This window comes from Oncorhynchus tshawytscha, linkage group LG06, assembly GCF_018296145.1.
Source record: "Oncorhynchus tshawytscha isolate Ot180627B linkage group LG06, Otsh_v2.0, whole genome shotgun sequence".
Taxonomy (NCBI): domain Eukaryota; kingdom Metazoa; phylum Chordata; class Actinopteri; order Salmoniformes; family Salmonidae; genus Oncorhynchus; species Oncorhynchus tshawytscha.
The window spans coordinates 1,500,345-1,521,302 of record NC_056434.1 but is presented as its reverse complement, the minus strand read 5'-3'; the positions used below and the strand labels follow the sequence as shown (position 1 = coordinate 1,521,302).

Genomic DNA, 20,958 nt, shown 5'->3' with positions numbered 1-20,958 from the left:
GCATCTTTCTTTTGGTGTTTTTCAGAGTCAGTAGAAAAGGCTCTTTAGTGTCCTAAGTTTTCATAACTGTGACCTTAATTGCCTACCATCTGTAAGCTGTTAGTGTCTTAACGACCGTTCCACAGGTGCATTAATTGTTTATGTATGTATGTACATACGTATTTATTTATTATTGATTTATTTGCAGAGAATGCCAGAAGAAGAAGAATCATTGAATTACCACAGTGAAGGGTCTCGTAGTGGTTAGGGGTCAGGGGTCACCTGTACATGGCGTTGTTTCAGCAGGGTCTCGTAGTGGTTGGAGGGTTAGGGGTCAGGGGTCAGAGGGTTACCTGTACATGGCGTTGTTTCAGCAGGGTCTTGTAGTGGTTGGAGGGTTAGGGGTCAGGGGTCAGAGGGTTACCTGTACATGGCGTTGTTTCAGCAGGGTCTCATAGCGGTTGGAGGGTTAGGGGTCAGGGGTTACCTGTACATGGCGTTGTTTCAGCAGGGTCTCGTAGCGGTTGAGGGTCAGGGGTCAGAGGTTTACCTGTACATGGCGTTGTTTCAGCAGGGTCTCGTAGTGGTTGGAGGGTTAGGGGTCAGGGGTCAGAGGGTTACCTGTACATGGTGTTGTTTCAGCAGGGTCTCATAGCGGTTGCAGGGTTAGGGGTCAGAGGGTTACCTGTACATGGCGTTGTTTCAGCAGGGTCTCGTAGTGGTTGGAGGGTTAGGGGTCAGTGGTTGGGGGTTACCTGTACATGGCGTTGTTTCAGCAGGGTCTCGTAGCGGTTGAGGGTTAGGGGTCAGGGGTCAGAGGGTTACCTGTACATGGCGTTGTTTCAGCAGGGTCTCGTAGTGGTTGGAGGGTTAGGGGTCAGGGGTCAGAGGGTTACCTGTACATGGCGTTGTTTCAGCAGGGTCTCGTAGCGGTTGGAGGGTTAGGGGTCAGGGGTCAGAGGGTTACCTGTACTTGGCGTTGTTTCAGCAGGGTCTCGTAGCGGTTGGAGGGTTAGGGGTCAGGGGTCAGAGGGTTACCTGTACTTGACGTTGTTTCAGCAGGGTCTCGTAGCGCTTGCAGGGTTACGGGTCAGAGGGTTACCTGTACATGGCGTTGTTTCAGCAGGGTCTCGTAGCGGTTGGACGCAGGCCAGGGGATGTTGGCTCCCTGGTTTTTACAGTCCGCTCTCAGACGCTTGTCCAGCAACAGACTGAGGAAGGAATCAAGCTTTTATCTGACACATGTTCCTATCAGAGTCTCGCCTCCAGAAAATTAACATCCGCCACTCGCCAAATGTGGGCCAATTTAGGCGTTGGCGGGTAAGAATGTCTATTTTACAGAAACTTTACAAAGAATGCTCATCAATTGTGTTTGTTTTTTAGTTTCCGGCCCAAACATTTTCAATAACAATGTAAGAAGATCTACCTGACAGTGGCTGGTGGACTAAACAGTTAGAGGCCCTTCTTGTCTCTGAGCGATTCAAGTGCTTGTTTTTCAACAGTTGATACTAGAGGTCGACAGACTAATCGGCCAATTAATTAGGGCCATAAACATCAATGTACCTAACCATAAACCATAAACATCAATGTACCTAACCATAAACATCAATGCCTTTCTTAAAATCAATACACAGAAGTATATATTTTTAAACCTGCATATTTAGCTAAAAGAAATCCAGGTTAGCAGGCAATATTAACCAGGTGAAATTGTGTCAGTTCTCTTGCGTTCATTGCACGCAGAGTCAGGGTATATGCAACAGTTTGGGCCGCCTGGCTCATTGCTAATTTGCCAGAATTTTACGTAATTATGACATAACATTGAAGGTTGTGCAATGTAACAGGAATATTTAGACTGATGGATGCCACCAGTTAGATTAAATACAGAACGGTTCCTTATTTCACTGAAAGAATAAACGTCTTGTTTTCAAAATGATTGTTTCTGGATTTGACCATATTAATGACCAAAGGCTCCTATTTCTGTGTTTATTATGTTATAAATAAGTCTATGATTTGATATTTGATAGAGCAGTCTGACTGAGCGGTGGTAGGCAGCAGCAGGCTTGTAAGCATTCATTCAATGCTTGAATCACAGGGCTGTTTATGACTTCAAGCCTATCAACTCCAGAGATTAGGCTGGCAATACTAAAGTGCTTATTAGAACATCCAATAGTCAAAGGTATATGAAATACAAATGGTATAGAGAGAAATAGTCCTATAATAACTACAACCTAAAACTTCTTACCTGGGAATATTGAACCACCAGCTTTCATATGTTCTCATGTTCTGAGCAAGGAACTGAAACGTTAGCTTTCTTACATGGCACATATTGCACTTTTACTTTCTTCTCCAACAATTTATTTTTTCATTATTTAAACCAAATTGAACATGTTTCATTATTTATTTATGTATTATATTAAGTTAAAATAAAAGTGTTCATTGTTCATTCAGTATTGTTGTAATTATCATTATTACAAATATATACTTTTTTATTTTATTTAAATTAGCCGATTAATCGGTATCGGCTTTTTTTGGTCCTCCAATAAACGGTATCAGCATTGAAAAATCATAATTAGTCGACCTCTAGTATTTAGGTTACTCGTCGACCTCTAGTATTTAGGTTGCTAGTCGACCTCTAGTATTTAGGTTACTAGTCGACCTCTAGTATTTAGGTTACTAGTCGACCTCTAGTATTTAGGTTGCTAGTCGACCTCTAGTATTTAGGTTGCTAGTCGACCTCTAGTATTTAGGTTGCTAGTCGACCTCTAGTATTTAGGTTGCTAGTCGACCTCTAGTATTTAGGTTGCTAGTCGACCTCTAGTATTTAGGTTACTAGTCGACCTCTAGTATTTAGGTTGCTAGTCGACCTCTAGTATTTAGGTTGCTAGTCGACCTCTAGTATTTAGGTTGCTAGTCGACCTCTAGTATTTAGGTTACTAGTCGACCTCTAGTATTTAGGTTGCTAGTCGACCTCTAGTATTTAGGTTACTAGTCGACCTCTAGTATTTAGGTTGCTAGTCGACCTCTAGTATTTTAGGTTACTAGTCGACCTCTAGTATTTAGGTTACTAGTCGACCTCTAGTATTTAGGTTACTAGTCGACCTCTAGTATTTAGGTTGCTAGTCGACCTCTAGTATTTAGGTTGCTAGTCGACCTCTAGTATTTAGGTTGCTAGTCGACCTCTAGTATTTAGGTTGCTAGTCGACCTCTAGTATTTAGGTTACTAGTCGACCTCTAGTATTTAGGTTACTCGTCGACCTCTAGTATTTAGGTTACTAGTCGACCTCTAGTATTTAGGTTACTAGTCGACCTCTAGTATTTAGGGTTACTCTAGTATTTAGGTTCGACCTCTAGTATTTAGGTTACTCGTCGACCTCTAGTATTTAGGTTACTCGTCGACCTCTAGTATTTAGGTTACTCGTCGACCTCTAGTATTTAGGTTACTAGTCGACCTCTAGTATTTAGGTTACTCGTCGACCTCTAGTATTTAGGTTACTAGTCGACCTCTAGTATTTAGGTTACTCGTCGACCTCTAGTATTTAGGTTACTAGTCGACCTCTAGTATTTAGGTTACTCGTCGACCTCTAGTATTTAGGTTACTCGTCGACCTCTCGCTGATATAGTCCACGTACCTTCCAGCTAGAATCCCACCCCACCCGTATTTCAGTTATTGAACAGTATTGATTCAGATAACGTACCTTCCAGCTAGAATCTTGTAGTAGGCAAATATCTGATCAGCCAGCTTGTAGACAAACTGATCAAAACACAGGTTGACCTGCAAGAATCAAGGAACAAAGACATGGGCATTAATGATCAAGACTCATGTAGTGATGACAAGTCTAATGGTGAACTAGATACCTCTGCTGTAGTGATGACTAGTCTAATGGTGAACTAGATACCTCTGCTGTAGTGATGACTAGTCTAATGGTGAACTAGATACCTCTGCTGTAGTGATGACTAGTCTAATGGTGAACTAGTTACCTCTGCTGTAGTGATGACTAGTCTAATGGTGAACTAGTTACCTCTGCTGTAGTGATGACTAGTCTAATGGTGAACTAGTTACCTCTGCTGTAGTGATGACTAGTCTAATGGTGAACTAGTTACCTCTGCTGTAGTGATGACTAGTCTAATGGTGAACTAGTTACCTCTGCTGTAGTGATGACTAGTCTAATGGTGAACTAGTTACCTCTGCTGTAGTGATGACTAGTCTAATGGTGAACTAGTTACCTCTGTTGTATTGATGACTAGTCTAATGGTGAACTAGTTACCTCTGCTGTAGTGATGACTAGTCTAATGGTGAACTAGTTACCTCTGCTGTAGTGATGACTAGATGACTAGTTACCTCTGCTGTAGTGATGACTAGTCTAATGGTGAACTAGTTACCTCTGCTGTAGTGATGACTAGTCTAATGGTGAACTAGTTCTGTTGTATTGATGACTCTGTTGTATTGATGACTAGTCTAATGGTGAACTAGTTACCTCTGCTGTAGTGATGACTAGTCTAATGGTGAACTAGATACCTCTGCTGTAGTGATGACTAGTTACCTCTGCTGTAGTGCTGACTAGTCTAATGGTGAACTAGTTACCTCTGCTGTAGTGATGACTAGTCTAATGGTGAACTAGATACCTCTGCTGTAGTGCTGACTAGTCTAATGGTGAACTAGTTACCTCTGCTGTAGTGATGACTAGTTACCTCTGCTGTAGTGATGACTAGTTACCTCTGCTGTAGTGATGACTAGTTACCTCTGCTGTAGTGATGACTAGTTACCTCTGCTGTAGTGATGACTAGTCTAATGGTGAACTAGTTACCTCTGCTGTAGTGATGACTAGTCTAATGGTGAACTAGATACCTCTGCTGTAGTGATGACTAGTCTAATGGTGAACTAGTTACCTCTGCTGTAGTGCTGACTAGTCTAATGGTGAACTAGATACCTCTGCTGTAGTGATGACTAGTCTAATGGTGAACTAGTTACCTCTGCTGTAGTGATGACTAGTCTAATGGTGAACTAGTTACCTCTGCTGTAGTGATGACTAGTCTAATGGTGAACTAGTTACCTCTGCTGTAGTGATGACTAGTCTAATGGTGAACTAGTTACCTCTGCTGTAGTGCTGACTAGTCTAATGGTGAACTAGTTACCTCTGCTGTAGTGATGACAAGTCTAATGGTGAACTAGTTACCTCTGCTGTAGTGCTGACTAGTCTAATGGTGAACTAGTTACCTCTGCTGTAGTGATGACTAGTCTAATGGTGAACTAGTTACCTCTGCTGTAGTGATGACAAGTCTAATGGTGAACTAGTTACCTCTGCTGTAGTGATGACTAGTCTAATGGTGAACTAGTTACCTCTGCTGTAGTGATGACTAGTCTAATGGTGAACTAGTTACCTCTGCTGTAGTGATGACTAGTCTAATGGTGAACTAGTTACCTCTGCTGTAGTGATGACTAGTCTAATGGTGAACTAGATACCTCTGCTGTAGTGATGACTAGTCTAATGGTGAACTAGTTACCTCTGCTGTAGTGATGACTAGTCTAATGGTGAACTAGTTACCTCTGCTGTAGTGATGACTAGTCTAATGGTGAACTAGTTACCTCTGCTGTAGTGCTGACTAGTCTAATGGTGAACTAGTTACCTCTGCTGTAGTGATGACTAGTCTAATGATGAACTAGTTACCTCTGCTGGAGTGATGACTAGTCTAATGGTGAACTAGTTACCTCTGCTGTAGTGATGACTAGTCTAATGGTGAACTAGTTACCTCTGCTGTAGTGATGACTAGTCTAATGGTGAACTAGTTACCTCTGCTGTAGTGATGACTAGTCTAATGGTGAACTAGTTACCTCTGCTGTAGTGATGACTAGTCTAATGGTGAACTAGTTACCTCTGCTGTAGTGATGACTAGTCTAATGGTGAACTAGTTACCTCTGCTGTAGTGATGACTAGTCTAATGGTGAACTAGTTACCTCTGCTGTAGTGATGACTAGTTACCTCTGCTGTAGTGCTGACTAGTCTAATGGTGAACTAGTTACCTCTGCTGTAGTGATGACTAGTCTAATGGTGAACTAGATACCTCTGCTGGAGTGATGACTAGTCTAACGGTGAACTAGTTATCTCTGCTGTAGTGATGACTAGTTTAATGGTGAACTAGTTACCTCTGCTGTAGTGATGACTAGTCTAACGGTGAACTAGTTACCTCTGCTGTAGTGATGACTAGTCTAATGGTGAACTGGTTACCTCTGCTGTAGTGATGACTAGTCTAATGGTGAACTACATACCTCTGCTGTAGTGATGACTAGTTACCTCTGCTGTAGTGATGACTAGTCTAATGGTGAACTACATACCTCTGCTTCTATCTCATCATAGAGGAACTGCTTCTTGAACTTGGTCAGGGCGTAGTGGGCACTGTCATTATAGAGGTCCAGAGGATACAGCACATACCTGGGGGACGAAAAATACATTTAATTTTGTAGCAATGAGAGAGGACAGGACATAGATTTTGTCAGACAACCTCTCCCTCAACGTGATCAAGACAAAGGAGATGATCATGGACTACAGGAAAAAGAGGGCCGAGCAGGCCCCCAGTCTCATCGACAGGGCTGTAGTGGAGCGGGTGGAGAGTTTCAAGTTCCTTGGTGTCCAGATCACCAACAAACTATCATGGTCCAAACACACCAAGACAGTCGTAAAGAGGGCAGGAGACTGAAAAGATTTGGCATGGGTCCTCAGATCCTCAAAAAGTTCTACAGCTGCACCATCGAGAGCATCCTGACCTGTTGCATCATCGCCTGGTACGGCAACTGCTCGGCATCTGACCGTTAGGCACTACAGAGGGTAGTGCGAACGGCCCAGTACATTACTGGGGCCAAACTTCCTGCAATCCAGGACCTATATAATAATGTCAAAGACTCCAGTCACCCTAGTCATAGACTGTTTTCTCTGCTACCGTACAGCAAGCGGTACCGGAGTGCCAAGTCTAGGTCCAAAAAGCTCCTTAACAGCTTCTATCCCCAAGCCATATGACTGCTGAACATTTAATCAAATGGCCACGCGGACCATTTACATTGACCCCCCTTTGTCTTTACACTGCTGCTACTCACTATTTATTGTCGATGCATAGTCACTTTACCTCTACCTACATGTACAAATGACCTTGACTAACCTGTACTCCCACACATTGACTCGGTACCGGTAGCCCTTGTATATAGCCTCGTTATTTTAATTTTATTCTGTTACTTTTTATATATTTTTTATTTTAGTTTATTCAGTAAATATTTTCTTAACTCTTTCTTGAACTGCTTTGTTGGTTAAGGGCAAGTAAATATTTCACCGTTTTTTAATTCATTAATTTATTTCACCTTTATTTAACCAGGTAGGCTAGTTGAGAACACCTTTATTTAACCAGGTAGGCCAGTTGAGAACACCTTTATTTAACCAGGTAGGCTAGTTGAGAGCACCTTTATTTAACCAGGTAGGCTAGTTGAGAACACCTTTATTTATCCAGGTAGGCCAGTAGAGAACACCTTTATTTAACCAGGTAAGCTAGTTGAGAACACCTTTATTTAACCAGGTAAGCTAGTTGAGAACACCTTTATTTAACCAGGTAAGCTAGTTGAGAACACCTTTATTTAACCAGGTAAGCTAGTTGAGAACACCTTTATTTAACCAGGTAGGCTAGTTGAGAACACCTTTATTTAACCAGGTAGGCTAGTTGAGAACACCTTTATTTAACCAGGTAGGCTAGTTGAGAACACCTTTATTTAACCAGGTAGGCTAGTTGAGAACACCTTTATTTAACCAGGTAGGCTAGTTGAGAACACCTTTATTTAACCAGGTAGGCTAGTTGAGAACACCTTTATTTAACCAGGTAGGCCAGTTGAGAACACCTTTATTTAACCAGGTAGGCTAGTTGAGAACACCTTTATTTAACCAGTAGGTAGGCCAGATGAGAACACCTTTATTTAACCAGGTAGGCTAGTTGAGAACACCTTTATTTAACCAGGTAGGCCAGTTGAGAACACCTTTATTTAACCAGGTAGGCCAGTTGAGAACACCTTTATTTAACCAGGTAGGCTAGTTGAGAACACCTTTATTTAACCAGGTAGGCTAGTTGAGAACACCTTTATTTAACCAGGTAAGCTAGTTGAGAACAAGTTCCCATTTACAACTGCGACCTGGCCAAGATAAAGCAAAGCAGTGCAGCACAAACAACACAGAGTTACACATGGAGTAAAACAAACATACAGTCAGTAATACAATATAAAAAGTCTATAAACAGTGTGTGCAAATGAGGTAAGATAAGGGAGGTAAGGCACTAAATAGGCCATGATGGTGAAGTAATTACAATATACCAATTAAACACTGGAGTGATAGATGTGCAGAAGATGAATGTGCTGGCACAGATACTGGGTTGCAAAGGAGCAAGATGAATAAATAAATACAATATGAGGTAGAGGTAGTTGGATGGGCTGTTTACAGATGTGCTATGTACAGGTGCAGTAATCTGTGAGCTGCTCTGACAGCTGATGCTTAAAGTTAGTGAGGGAGATATGAGTCTCCAGCTTCAGGGATGTTTGCAGTTTGTTCCAGTCATTGGAGACAGAGAACTGGAAGGAGAGGCGGCCGAAGGAGGAATTGGCTTTGGGGGTGACCAGTGAGATATACCTGCTGGAGAGCGTGCTACGAGTGGGTGCTGCTATGGTGACCAGTGAGCTGAGATAAGGCGGGGCTTTACCTAGCAGAGACTTGTAGATAACCTGTAGCCAGTGGGTTTGGCGACGAGTATGAAGTGAGGGCCAAACAACGAGAGTGTACAGGTCGCAGTAGTGGGTAGTATATGGGGCTTTGGTGACAAAACGGATGGCACTGTGATAGACTACATCCAATTTGCTGAGTAGATTATTGGAGGCTATTTTATAGATGACATCGCCGAAGTCGAGGATCGGTAGGATGGTCAGTTTTACAAGGGTATGTTTGGCAGCATGAGTGAAGGATGCTTTGTTGCGAAATAGGAAGCTGATTCTAGATTTAATTTTGGATTGGAGATGCTTAATGTGAGTCTGGAAGGAGAGTTTATAGTCTAACCAGACACCTAGGTATTTGTAGTTGTCTACATATTCATATTCAAGTCAGAGCCGTCCAGAGTAGTGATGCTGGACGGGCGAGCAGGTGTGGGCATCAATCGATTGAAGAGCATGCATTTAGTTTTACTAGCATTTAAAAGCAGTTGGAGGCCACGGAAGGAGAGTTGTATGGCATTGAAGCTCGTCTGGAGGTTAGTTAACACAGTGTCCAAAGAAGGGCCAGAAGTATACAGAATGGTGTCGTCTGCGTAGAGGTGGATCAGAGAATCACTAGATATAGGTCTGTAGCAGTTTGGGTCTAGTGTGTCGTCCCCCCTTTGAAGAGGGGGATGACCGCGGCAGCTTTCCAATCTTTGGGGATCTCAGACAATACAAAAGAGAGGTTGAACAGGCTAGTAATAGGGGTTGCAACAATTTTGGCAGATAATTTTAGAAAGAGAGGGTCCAGATTGTCTAGCCCTGCTGATTTGTAGGGGTCCAGATTTTGCAGTTCTTTAAGAACACCTGCTATCTGGATTTGGGTGAAGGAGACAAAGTTAGATTTATTTTGAAATGACATGTGGCTCCTACCTGTATATGTATAACTTGATGAGACTGCATGTCTTCACAATTCATTTATTTTAGTTGCGACGGTATGAACATCGGGAAACTGCCCAACAGGAGTGTGTGTCGGACGGACACACACACACACACACTGCTCTAGCATGGTGTCTTACTCCATCATAGAGGCCTCCTTGAGGTTACAGGGGACGGACAGATGAACGGACACACACAGTGGTCTAAACAGTGTCTTACTCCATCATAGAGGCCTCCTTGGTCTCCAGTATGTGGTCTGTGAGGATCCAGGGCATGGACATCTCGATAGGGAACTGGATCCTGCGTCCCATGGTCAGCTCCAGGAAGAACTCTCTGAACCACAGCTGAGACAGGTCACAGCACTGCTGTAGGGTCTCTGTTAGGGGACAGAGGGTTAGAGAGGGGGCAGAGGGTTAGAGAGGGGACAGAGGGTTAGGGGGGACAGAGGGTTAGAGAGGGGACAGAGGGTTAGGGAGGGGGACAGAGGGTTAGAGAGGGAACAGAGGGTTAGAGAGGGGACAGAGGGTTAGAGGGGGACAGAGGGTTAGAGAGGGGACAGACGGAGGGTTAGAGAGGGGACAGACGGAGGGTTAGAGAGGGGACAGACAGAGGGTTAGAGAGGGGACAGACAGAGGGTTAGAGGGGACAGAGGGGACAGAGGGGACAGAGGGTTAGGGGGACAGAGGGTTAGAGAGGGGACAGACAGAGGGTTAGAGAGGGGACAGACGGAGGGTTAGAGAGGGGACAAAGGGAGGGTTAGAGAGGGGACAGAGGGAGGTTAGAGAGGGGACAGAGGGAGGGTTAGAGAGGGGACAGACGGAGGGTTAGAGGGGGACAGACAGAGGGTTAGAGAGGGGACAGGGGTTAGAGAGGGGACAGGGGTTAGAGAGGGGACAGGGGTTAGAGAGAGGACAGGGGGTTAGAGAGGGGACAGACGGAGGGTTAGAGAGGGGACAGACAGAGGGTTAGAGAGGGGACAGAGGGTTATAGAGGGGACAGGGGGATAGAGAGGGGACAGACGGAGGGTTAGAGAGGGGACAGACGGAGGGTTAGAGAGGGGACAGACGGAGGGTTAGAGAGGGGGACGGAGGGTTAGAGAGGGGACAGAGGGTTAGAGAGGGGACAGAGGGTTAGAGAGGGGACAGACGGAGGGTTAGAGAGGGGACAAACGGAGGGTTAGAGAGGGGACAGACGGAGGGTTAGAGAGGGGGCAGAGGGTTAGAGAGGGGACAGAGGGTTAGAGAGGGGACAGAGGGTTAGAGAGGGGACAGAGGGTTAGAGAGGGGACAGACGGAGGGTTAGAGAGGGGACAGACAGAGGGTTAGAGAGGGGACAGACAGAGGGTTAGAGAGGGGTTGACAGACAGAGGGTAGAGAGGGGGACAGACAGAGGGTTAGAGAGGGGACAGACGGAGGGTTAGAGGGGGGACAGACGGAGGGTTAGAGAGGGGGGACAGAGGGTTAGAGAGGGGACAGGGGTTAGAGAGGGACAGGGGGTTAGAGAGGGGACAGACGGAGGGTTAGAGAGGGGACAGACAGAGGGTTAGAGAGGGGACAGAGGGTTAGAGAGGGACAGGGGGTTAGAGAGGGGACAGACGGAGGGTTAGAGAGGGGACAGACGGAGGGTTAGAGAGGGGACAGACGGAGGGTTAGAGAGGGGACAGACGGAGGGTTAGAGAGGGGACAGACGGAGGGTTAGAGAGGGGACAGACAGAGGGTTAGAGAGGGGACAGAGGGGACAGAGGGTTAGGGGGACAGAGGTTAGAGAGGGGACAGACAGAGGGTTAGAGAGGGGGAGGGAGAGAGGGGGACAGAGGGAGGGTTAGAGAGGGGACAGAGGGAGGGTTAGAGAGGGGACAGAGGGAGGGTTAGAGGGGGACAGAGGGAGGGTTAGAGAGGGGACAGACGGAGGGTTAGAGGGGGACAGACGGAGGGTTAGAGAGGGGACAGGGGTTAGAGAGGGACAGGGGGTTAGAGAGAGGACAGGGGTTAGAGAGGGGACAGACGGAGGGTTAGAGAGGGGACAGACAGAGGGTTAGAGAGGGACAGAGGGTTATAGAGGGGACAGGGGGATAGAGAGGGGACAGACGGAGGGTTAGAGAGGGGACAGACGGAGGGTTAGAGAGGGGACAGACGGAGGGTTAGAGAGGGGACAGACGGAGGGTTAGAGAGGGGACGGAGGGTTAGAGAGGGGACAGAGGGTTAGAGAGGGGACAGAGGGTTAGAGAGGGGACAGACGGAGGGTTAGAGAGGGGACAAACGGAGGGTTAGAGAGGGGACAGACGGAGGGTTAGAGAGGGGGCAGAGGGTTAGAGAGGGGACAGAGGGTTAGAGAGGGGACAGAGGGTTAGAGAGGGGACAGACGGAGGGTTAGAGGGGGACAGACGGAGGGTTAGAGAGGGGACAGAGGGTTAGAGAGGGGACAGGGGGTTAGAGAGGGGACAGACAGGGGTTAGAGAGGGGACAGACGGAGGGTTAGAGAGGGGACAGACAGAGGGTTAGAGAGGGGACAGAGGGTTATAGAGGGGACAGGGGGTTAGAGAGGGGACAGACGGAGGGTTAGAGAGGGGACAGACGGAGGGTTAGAGAGGGGACAGACGGAGGGTTAGAGAGGGACGGACGGAGGGTTAGAGAGGGGACAGAGGGTTAGAGAGGGGACAGAGGGTTAGAGAGGGGACAGACGGAGGGTTAGAGAGGGGACAAACGGAGGGTTAGAGAGGGGACAAACGGAGGGTTAGAGAGGGGACAGACGGAGGGTTAGAGAGGGGTTAGAGAGGGGCAGAGGGTTAGAGAGGGGACAGAGGGTTAGAGAGAGGGGACAGAGGGTTAGAGAGGGGACAGAGGGTTAGAGAGGGGACAGAGGGTTAGAGAGGGGACAGACGGAGGGTTAGAGAGGGACAGACAGAGGGTTAGAGAGGGGACAGACAGAGGGTTAGAGAGGGACAGACAGTTAGAGAGGGGAGGGGTAGAGAGGGGACAGACAGAGGGTTAGAGAGGGGACAGACGGAGGGTTAGAGAGGGGACAGAGGGTTAGAGAGGGGACAGACGGAGGGTTAGAGGGGGACAGACGGAGGGTTAGAGAGGGGACAGAGGGTTAGAGAGGGGACAGGGGGTTAGAGAGGGGACAGGGGGTTAGAGAGGGGACAGGGGGTTAGAGAGGGGACAGACGGAGGGTTAGAGGGGAGAGGGACAGACAGAGGGTTAGAGAGGGGACAGAGGGAGGGTTAGAGAGGGACAGACAGAGGGTTAGAGAGGGGACAGACAGAGGGTTAGAGAGGGGACAGACAGAGGGTTAGGGAGGGACAGACAGAGGGTTAGAGAGGGGACAGACAGAGGGTTAGAGAGGGGACAGACAGAGGGTTAGAGAGGGGACAGACAGAGGGTTAGAGAGGGACAGACAGAGGGTTAGAGAGAGGGACAGAGGGTTATAGAGGGGACAGGGGGTTAGAGAGGGGACAGACGGAGGGTTAAGAGGGGACAGACGGAGGGTTAGAGAGGGGACAGACGGAGGGTTAGAGAGGGGACAGACGGAGGGTTAGAGAGGGGACGGACGGAGGGTTAGAGAGAGGGACAGAGGGTTAGAGAGGGACAGAGGGTTAGAGAGGGGACAGACGGAGGGTTAGAGAGGGGACAAACGGAGGGTTAGAGAGGGACAAACGGAGGGTTAGAGAGGGGACAGACGGAGGGTTAGAGAGGGGCAGAGGGTTAGAGAGGGGCAGAGGGTTAGAGAGGGGACAGAGGGTTAGAGAGGGGACAGACGGGGTTAGAGAGGGGACAGACGGAGGGTTAGAGAGGGGACAGACAGAGGGTTAGAGAGGGGACAGACAGAGGGTTAGAGAGGGGACAGACAGAGGGTTAGAGAGGGGACAGACAGAGGGTTAGAGAGGGGACAGACGGAGGGTTAGAGAGGGGACAGACGGAGGGTTAGAGAGGGACAGAGGGTTAGAGAGGGGACAGACGGAGGGTTAGAGAGGGGACAGACGGAGGGTTAGAGAGGGGGACAGAGGGTTAGAGAGGGGACAGGGGTTAGAGAGGGGACAGGGGGTTAGAGAGGGGACAGACGGGGGTTAGAGAGGGGACAGACGGAGGGTTAGAGAGGGGACAGACAGAGGGTTAGAGAGGGGACAGACAGAGGGTTAGAGAGGGGACAGGGGTTAGAGAGGGGACAGACGGAGGGTTAGAGAGGGGACAGACGGAGGGTTAGAGAGGGGACAGACGGAGGGTTAGAGAGGGGACAGAGGGTTAGAGAGGGACAGACGGAGGGTTAGAGAGGGGACAGACGGAGGGTTAGAGAGGGGACAGAGGGTTAGAGAGGGGGCAGAGGGTTAGAGAGGGGACAGACGGAGGGTTAGAGAGGGGACAGACGGAGGGTTAGAGAGGGACAGACAGAGGGTTAGAGAGGGACAGACAGAGGGTTAGAGAGGGGACAGACAGAGGGTTAGAGAGGGGACAGACAGAGGGTTAGAGAGGGGACAGACAGAGGGTTAGAGAGGGGACAGACAGAGGGTTAGAGAGGGACAGAGGGAGGGTTAGAGAGGGGACAGACAGAGGGTTAGAGAGGGGACAGACAGAGGGTTAGACAGAGGGGAGGGACAGACAGAGGGTTAGGAGGGGACAGACAGAGGGTTAGAGAGGGGACAGACAGAGGGTTAGAGAGGGGACAGACAGAGGGTTAGAGAGGGGACAGACAGAGGGTTAGAGAGGGGACAGACAGAGGGTTAGAGAGGGGACAGACAGAGGGTTAGAGAGGGGACAGACAGAGGGTTAGAGAGGGGACAGACAGAGGGTTAGAGAGGGGAACAGACGGAGGGTTAGAGAGGGGACAGAGGGTTAGAGATGGGACAGACGGAGGGTTAGAGAGGGGACAGACGGAGGGTTAGAGATGGGACAGACGGAGGGTTAGAGAGGGGACAGACGGAGGGTTAGAGAAGGGACGGGGGACAGACAGAGGGGACAGACAGGGGGAGCAGGAGGTACCGGCTGCATCATCCTATGTCCTCTGGTCTAAAGTGGTGCCATCTGGGATGTAGACTCTGTCTCTACCGGTCTCCTTACCCCTGAAGTCTGTCTCTACCGGTCTCCATACCGCTGAAGTCTGTCTCTACCGGTCTCCTTACCGCTGAAGTCTGTCTCTACCGGTCTCCTTACCCCTGAAGTCTGACTCTACCGGTCTCCTTACCCCTGAAGTCTGTCTTTACCGGTCTCCTTACCCCTGAAGTCTGGGTCTCCTTACCCCTGAAGTCTGTCTCTACCGGTCTCCTTACCCCTGAAGTCTGACTCTACCGGTCTCCTTACCCCTGAAGTCTGACTCTACTGGTCTCCTTACCCCTGAAGTCTGACTCACCGGTCTCCTTACCACTGAAGTCTGTCTCTACCGGTCTCCTTACCCCTGAAGTCTGACTCTACCGGTCTCCTTACCACTGAAGTCTGTCTCTACCGGTCTCCTTACCCCTGAAGTCTGACTCTACCGGTCTCCTTACCCCTGAAGTCTGTCTCTACCGGTCTCCTTACCCCTGAAGTCTGACTCTACCGGTCTCCTTACCCCTGAAGTCTGTCTCTCCCGGTCTCCTTACCCCTGAAGTCTGACAGACTGGTCTCCTTACCCCTGAAGTCTGACTCTACCGGTCTCCTTACCACTGAAGTCTGACTCTACCGGTCTCCTTACCCCTGAAGTAGAGACCGGTCTCCTTACCACTGAAGTCTGACTCTACCGGTCTCCTTACCCCTGAAGTCTGTCTCTACCGGTCTCCTTACCCCTGAAGTCTGACTCTACCGGTCTCCTTACCACTGAAGTCTGACTCTACCGGTCTCCTTACCCCTGAAGTCTGTCTCTACCGGTCTCCTTACCACTGAAGTCTGACTCTACCGGTCTCCTTACCCCTGAAGTCTGACTCTACCGGTCTCCTTACCACTGAAGTCTGACTCTACCGGTCTCCTTACCCCTGAAGTCTGTCTCTACCGGTCTCCTTACCCCTGAAGTCTGTCTCTACCGGTCTCCATACCGCTGAAGTCTGTCTCTACCGGTCTCCTTACCGCTGAAGTCTGTCTCTACCGGTCTCCTTACCCCTGAAGTCTGACTCTACCGGTCTCCTTACCGCTGAAGTCTGTCTCTACCGGTCTCCTTACCCCTGAAGTCTGTCTCTACCGGTCTCCTTACCCCTGAAGTCTGTCTCTACCGGTCTCCTTACCCCTGAAGTCTGAGAGGGACCGGTCTCCTTACCCCTGAAGTCTGACTCTACTGGTCTCCTTACCCCTGAAGTCTGACTCTACCGGTCTCCTTACCACTGAAGTCTGTCTCTACCGGTCTCCTTACCCCTGAAGTCTGACTCTACCGGTCTCCTTACCCCTGAAGTCTGTCTCTCCCGGTCTCCTTACCCCTGAAGTCTGACTCTACTGGTCTCCTTACCCCTGAAGTCTGACTAGAGACCGGTCTCCTTACCCCTGAAGTCTGTCTCTACCGGTCTCCTTACCCCTGAAGTCTGACTCTACCGGTCTCCTTACCACTGAAGTCTGACTCTGGTCTCCTTACCCCTGAAGTCTGTCTCTACCGGTCTCCTTACCCCTGAAGTCTGTCTCTACCGGTCTCCTTACCCCTGAAGTCTGTCTCTACCGGTCTCCTTACCCCTGAAGTCTGTCTCTACCGGTCTCCTTACCCCTGAAGTCTGACTCTACCGGTCTCCTTACCACTGAAGTCTGTCTCTCCCGGTCTCCTTACCCCTGAAGTCTGTCTCTACCGGTCTCCTTACCCCTGAAGTCTGTCTCTACCGGTCTCCTTACCCCTGAAGTCTGTCTCTACCGGTCTCCTTACCCCTGAAGTCTGACTCTACCGGTCTCCTTACCGCTGAAGTCTGACTCTACCGGTCTCCTTACCACTGAAGTCTGACTCTACCGGTCTCCTTACCCCTGAAGTCTGACTCTACCGGTCTCCTTACCACTGAAGTCTGACTCTACCGGTCTCCTTACCCCTGAAGTCTGTCTCTACCGGTCTCCTTACCCCCTGAAGTCTGACTCTACCGGTCTCCTTACCACTGAAGTCTGACTCTACCGGTCTCCTTACCCCTGAAGTCTGTCTCTACCGGTCTCCTTACCACTGAAGTCTGACTCTACCGGTCTCCTTACCCCTGAAGTCTGACTCTACCGGTCTCCTTACCACTGAAGTCTGTCTCTACCGGTCTCCTTACCCCTGAAGTCTGTCTCTACCGGTCTCCTTACCCCTGAAGTCTGTCTCTACCGGTCTCCTTACCACTGAAGTCTGACTCTACCGGTCTCCTTACCCCTGAAGTCTGTCTCTACCGGTCTCCTTACCCCTGAAGTCTGTCTCTACCGGTCTCCTTACCCCTGAAGTCTGTCTCTACCGGTCTCCTTACCGCTGAAGTTGAGCAGGTGAGTATAGAAGAAGGACTCTCTGTGGAACTTCTCCATGTCCATGATGGTGGGTCCCTCCAGACAGCTGCGGAGGGTCTTCTTAGAACCACTCTTATCAGCTATCAGAGACTCCAGCATGGTACGAACCATGTACAGCTACAGAGGAGGAGGAGAGGAAGAGGAGGGAGGAGGAGGAATGGAAAGGCACAGAGGGGAGGAGGAGGAGAAATTAGGTTTAAGGTTTAATAAAAGGTTTAATATTCCATTTCTGTTTGGTCTCCACCAACACTGTTCTATATGTAACTAACTTCTGGTTGGTCTCCACCAACACTGTTCTATATGTAACTAACTTCTGGTTGGTCTCCACCAACACTGTTCTATATGTAACTAACTTCTGGTTGGTCTCCACCAACACTGTTCTATATGTAACTAACTTCTGGTTGGTCTCCACCAACACTGTTCTGTAATGTAACTAACTTCTGGTTGGTCTCCACCAACACTGTTCTGTATGTAACTAACTTCTGGTTGGTCGCCACCAACACTTCTGGTTAGTCTTGGGAATGTTAATGGTTAACCGCTGGAAATACATTTGATTGGTACTGCTTATCGGTCTACAGGTTCAAAAAGGGCTGCAAAGGGGTGTGTAACTGGTGGCAGTGAAACAAGACTCTGTAAAGGGGTGTGTAACTGGTGGCAGTGAAACAAGACTCTGTAAAGGGGTGTGTAACTGGTGGCAGTGAAACTAGACTCTGTAAAGGGGTGTGTAACTGGTGGCAGTGAAACAAGACTCTGTAAAGGGGTGTAACTGGTTGCAGTGAAACAAGACTCTGTAAAGGGGTGTGTAACTTGCAGTGAAACAAGACTCTGTAAAGGGGTGTGTAACTGGTGGCAGTGAAACAAGACTCAGTAAAGGGGTGTGTAACTGGTGGCAGTGAAACAAGACTCAGTAAAGGGGTGTGTAACTGGTGGCAGTGAAACAAGACTCTGTAAAGGGGTGTGTAACTGGTGGCAGTGAAACAAGACTCTGTAAAGGGGTGTGTAACTGGTGGCAGTGAAACAAGACTCTGTAAAGGGGTGTGTAACTTTGCAGTGAAACAAGACTCTGTAAAGGGGTGTGTAACTGGTGGCAGTGAAACAAGACTCTGAAAAGGGGTGTGTAACTGGTGGCAGTGAAACAAGACTCTGTAAAGTGGTGTGTAACTGGTGGCAGTGAAACAAGACTCTGTAAAGGGGTGTTTTGCAGTGAAACAAGACTCTGTAAAGGGGTGTGTAACTGGTGGCAGTGAAACAAGACTCTGAAAAGGGGTGTGTAACTGGTGGCAGTGAAACAAGACTCTGTAAAGGGGTGTGTAACAAGAATCTGGAAAGGGGTGTGTAACCGGTGGCAGTGAAACAAGACTCTGTAAAGGGGTGTGTAACAAGAATCTGGAAAGGGGTGTGTAACTGGTGGCAGTGAAACAAGACTCTGTAAAGGGGTGTGTGCAGTGAAACAAGACTCTGTAAAGGGGTGTGTAACTGGTGGCAGTGAAACAAGACTCTGTAAAGGGGTGGCAGTGAAACAAGACTCTGTAAAGGGGTGTGTAACCGGTGGCAGTGAAACAAGACTCTGAAAAGGGGTGTGTAACTGGTGGCAGTGAAACAAGACTCTGTAAAGGGGTGTGTAACAAGAATCTGGAAAGGGGTGTGTAACCGGTGGTTTTGTTGTAAACAAGACTCTGTAAAGGGGTGTGTAACTGGTGGCAGTGAAACAAGACTCTGTAAAGGGGTGTGTTGCAGTGAAACAAGACTCTGTAAAGGGGTGTGTAACTGGTGGCAGTGAAACAAGACTCTGTAAAGGGGTGTGTAACTGGTGGCAGTGAAACAAGACTCAGTAAAGTGGTGTGTTGCAGTGAAACAAGACTCTGTAAAGGGGTGTGTTGCAGTGAAACAAGACTCTGTAAAGGGGTGTGTAACTGGTGGCAGTGAAACAAGACTCTGTAAAGGGGTGTGTTGCAGTGAAACAAGACTCTGTAAAGGGGTGTGTTGCAGTGAAACAAGACTCTGTAAAGGGGTGTGTAACTGGTGGCAGTGAAACACACCCCGTTTTACTCTGGTTCCAGGTAGGTTCTGAGAACGTTTTACTCTGGTTCTGAGAACGTTTTACTCTGGTTCCAGGTAGGTTCTGAGAACGTTTTACACTGGTTCCAGGTAGGGTCTGAGAATGTTTTACTCTGGTTCCAGGAAGGTTCTGAGAATGTTTTACTCTGGTCCCAGGAAGGTTCTGAGAATGTTTTACTCTGGTTCCAGGAAGGTTCTGAGAACGTTTTACTCTGGTCCCAGGAAGGTTCTGAGAACGTTTTACTCTGGTTCCAGGTAGGTTCTGAGAATGTTTTACTCTGGTCCCAGGAAGGTTCTGAGAATGTTTTACTCTGGTTCCAGGAAGGTTCTGAGAATGTTTTACTCTGGTCCCAGGAAGGTTCTGAGAATGTTTTACTCTGGTCCCAGGAAGGTTCTGAGAACGTTTTACTCTGGTTCCAGGTAGGTTCTGAGAATGTTTTACTCTGGTTCCAGGAAGGTTCTGAGAACGTTTTACTCTGGTTCTGAGAACGTTTTACTCTGGTCCCAGGAAGGTTCTGAGAACCTTTTACTCTGGTTCCAGGAAGGTTCTAAGAACGTTTTACTCTGGTTCCAGGAAGGTTCTGAGAATGTTTTACTCTGGTTCCAGGTAGGTTCTGAGAACGTTTTACTCTGGTTCCAGGAAGGTTCTGAGAACATTTTACTCTGGTTCCAGGAAGGTTCTGAGAATGTTTTACTCTGGTTCCAGGTAGGTTCTGAGAACGTTTTACTCTGGTTCCAGGAAGGTTCTGAGAACATTTTACTCTGGTTCCAGGTAGGTTCTGAGAATGTTTTACTCTGGTTCCAGGTAGGTTCTGAGAATGTTTTACTCTGGTTCCAGGAAGGTTCTGAGAATGTTTTACTCTGGTCCCAGGAAGGTTCTGAGAACGTTTTACTCTGGTCCCAGGAAGGTTCTGAGAACGTTTTACTCTGGTTCCAGGAAGGTTCTGAGAACGTCGTCCTGGGAGGTTTTATTACCGCTCTGAGAACTGAAATCATATTTAGTTGTTTATGAATGACTTCCTTACTGACTTCCTTAACGTTACTGAATGTTTCAATAAGACTTTTAATAACACTGCTAGATTATTTTTGGGTTCACGTTTTGGAACTCCAAGCACAGACAGGCATTAATAATAAAAACATATTTTTTTATTGTGACAAGGCATCAGTGAGATTCAAACCTATTGATCTTCTGTTCTCTATCCATGGAATTAGTCCACTGCACCACCGAGAGGGAGACAGCATGCCATGTTGGTCTATTCAAACAGAGGAAATGCTCCTGGCGGGGGCCGAGCCCGACCCACTGCACCACCGAGAGGGAGACAGCATGCCATGTTGGTCTATTTAAACAGACTCCATTTCAAAGGAATCACCATCAACATCAGGTGTGGCCAACACACCTGAACACACTTATTAACAAGATGGAGGACAGAGAGAGTTTTTGTTGATGCTGAGAACGGAATGTATGTTTTTAATTTAATCATTCTTAAAACGTTCTCTGAATGTTACTAAAAGTTTTCTTGTAGTTTTTAATGGAACGATTTGATCATGTTCTGAGAACGGAGTTTAAAGCTTATTGATTTTAATGTGCACAATTAAATTTCACAGAATGTTGTCAAGAACTGACATAAAAGTAAAACATACATTCTATGAACATCACTGAAGTCCAAAAAATTGTTTCAACTTTTCCAGAATGTAGTAAAAATATGACATTAAATAGAACCACATGGGAAATGTAGTGGATGTACTACAATTCCCACAGAAGAATGTTGTTTCTTAATGTTCTCCGAACAATTTGAGAACATGACTTTAAAAAGAACCATGAGGAAACCTTTAGGAAGCATGATGAGGAAGTACTGATATTCGCACAGAACA

The 20,958-nt window shown here is 47.8% G+C and overlaps 1 protein-coding gene across 5 annotated transcripts in view; it reads right to left on the bottom strand.

Moving 5' to 3' along the window:
* Nucleotides 1–20,958, bottom strand: part of LOC112253244 (cytoplasmic FMR1-interacting protein 1 homolog) — a 108,683-nt gene that overhangs the window by 31,888 nt on the left and 55,837 nt on the right. For all 5 annotated transcript variants that reach the window (XM_042322804.1, XM_042322800.1, XM_042322801.1 and 2 more), the window contains 5 exons: nt 16,992–17,145; nt 9,845–10,001; nt 6,311–6,407; nt 3,675–3,751; nt 1,082–1,190 (listed from right to left, as the gene is read on the bottom strand). In XM_042322804.1, the coding sequence (XP_042178738.1) occupies nt 1,082–1,190; nt 3,675–3,751; nt 6,311–6,407; nt 9,845–10,001; nt 16,992–17,145 (594 nt within the window). The remainder of the gene's footprint in view (nt 1–1,081; nt 1,191–3,674; nt 3,752–6,310; nt 6,408–9,844; nt 10,002–16,991; nt 17,146–20,958) is intronic.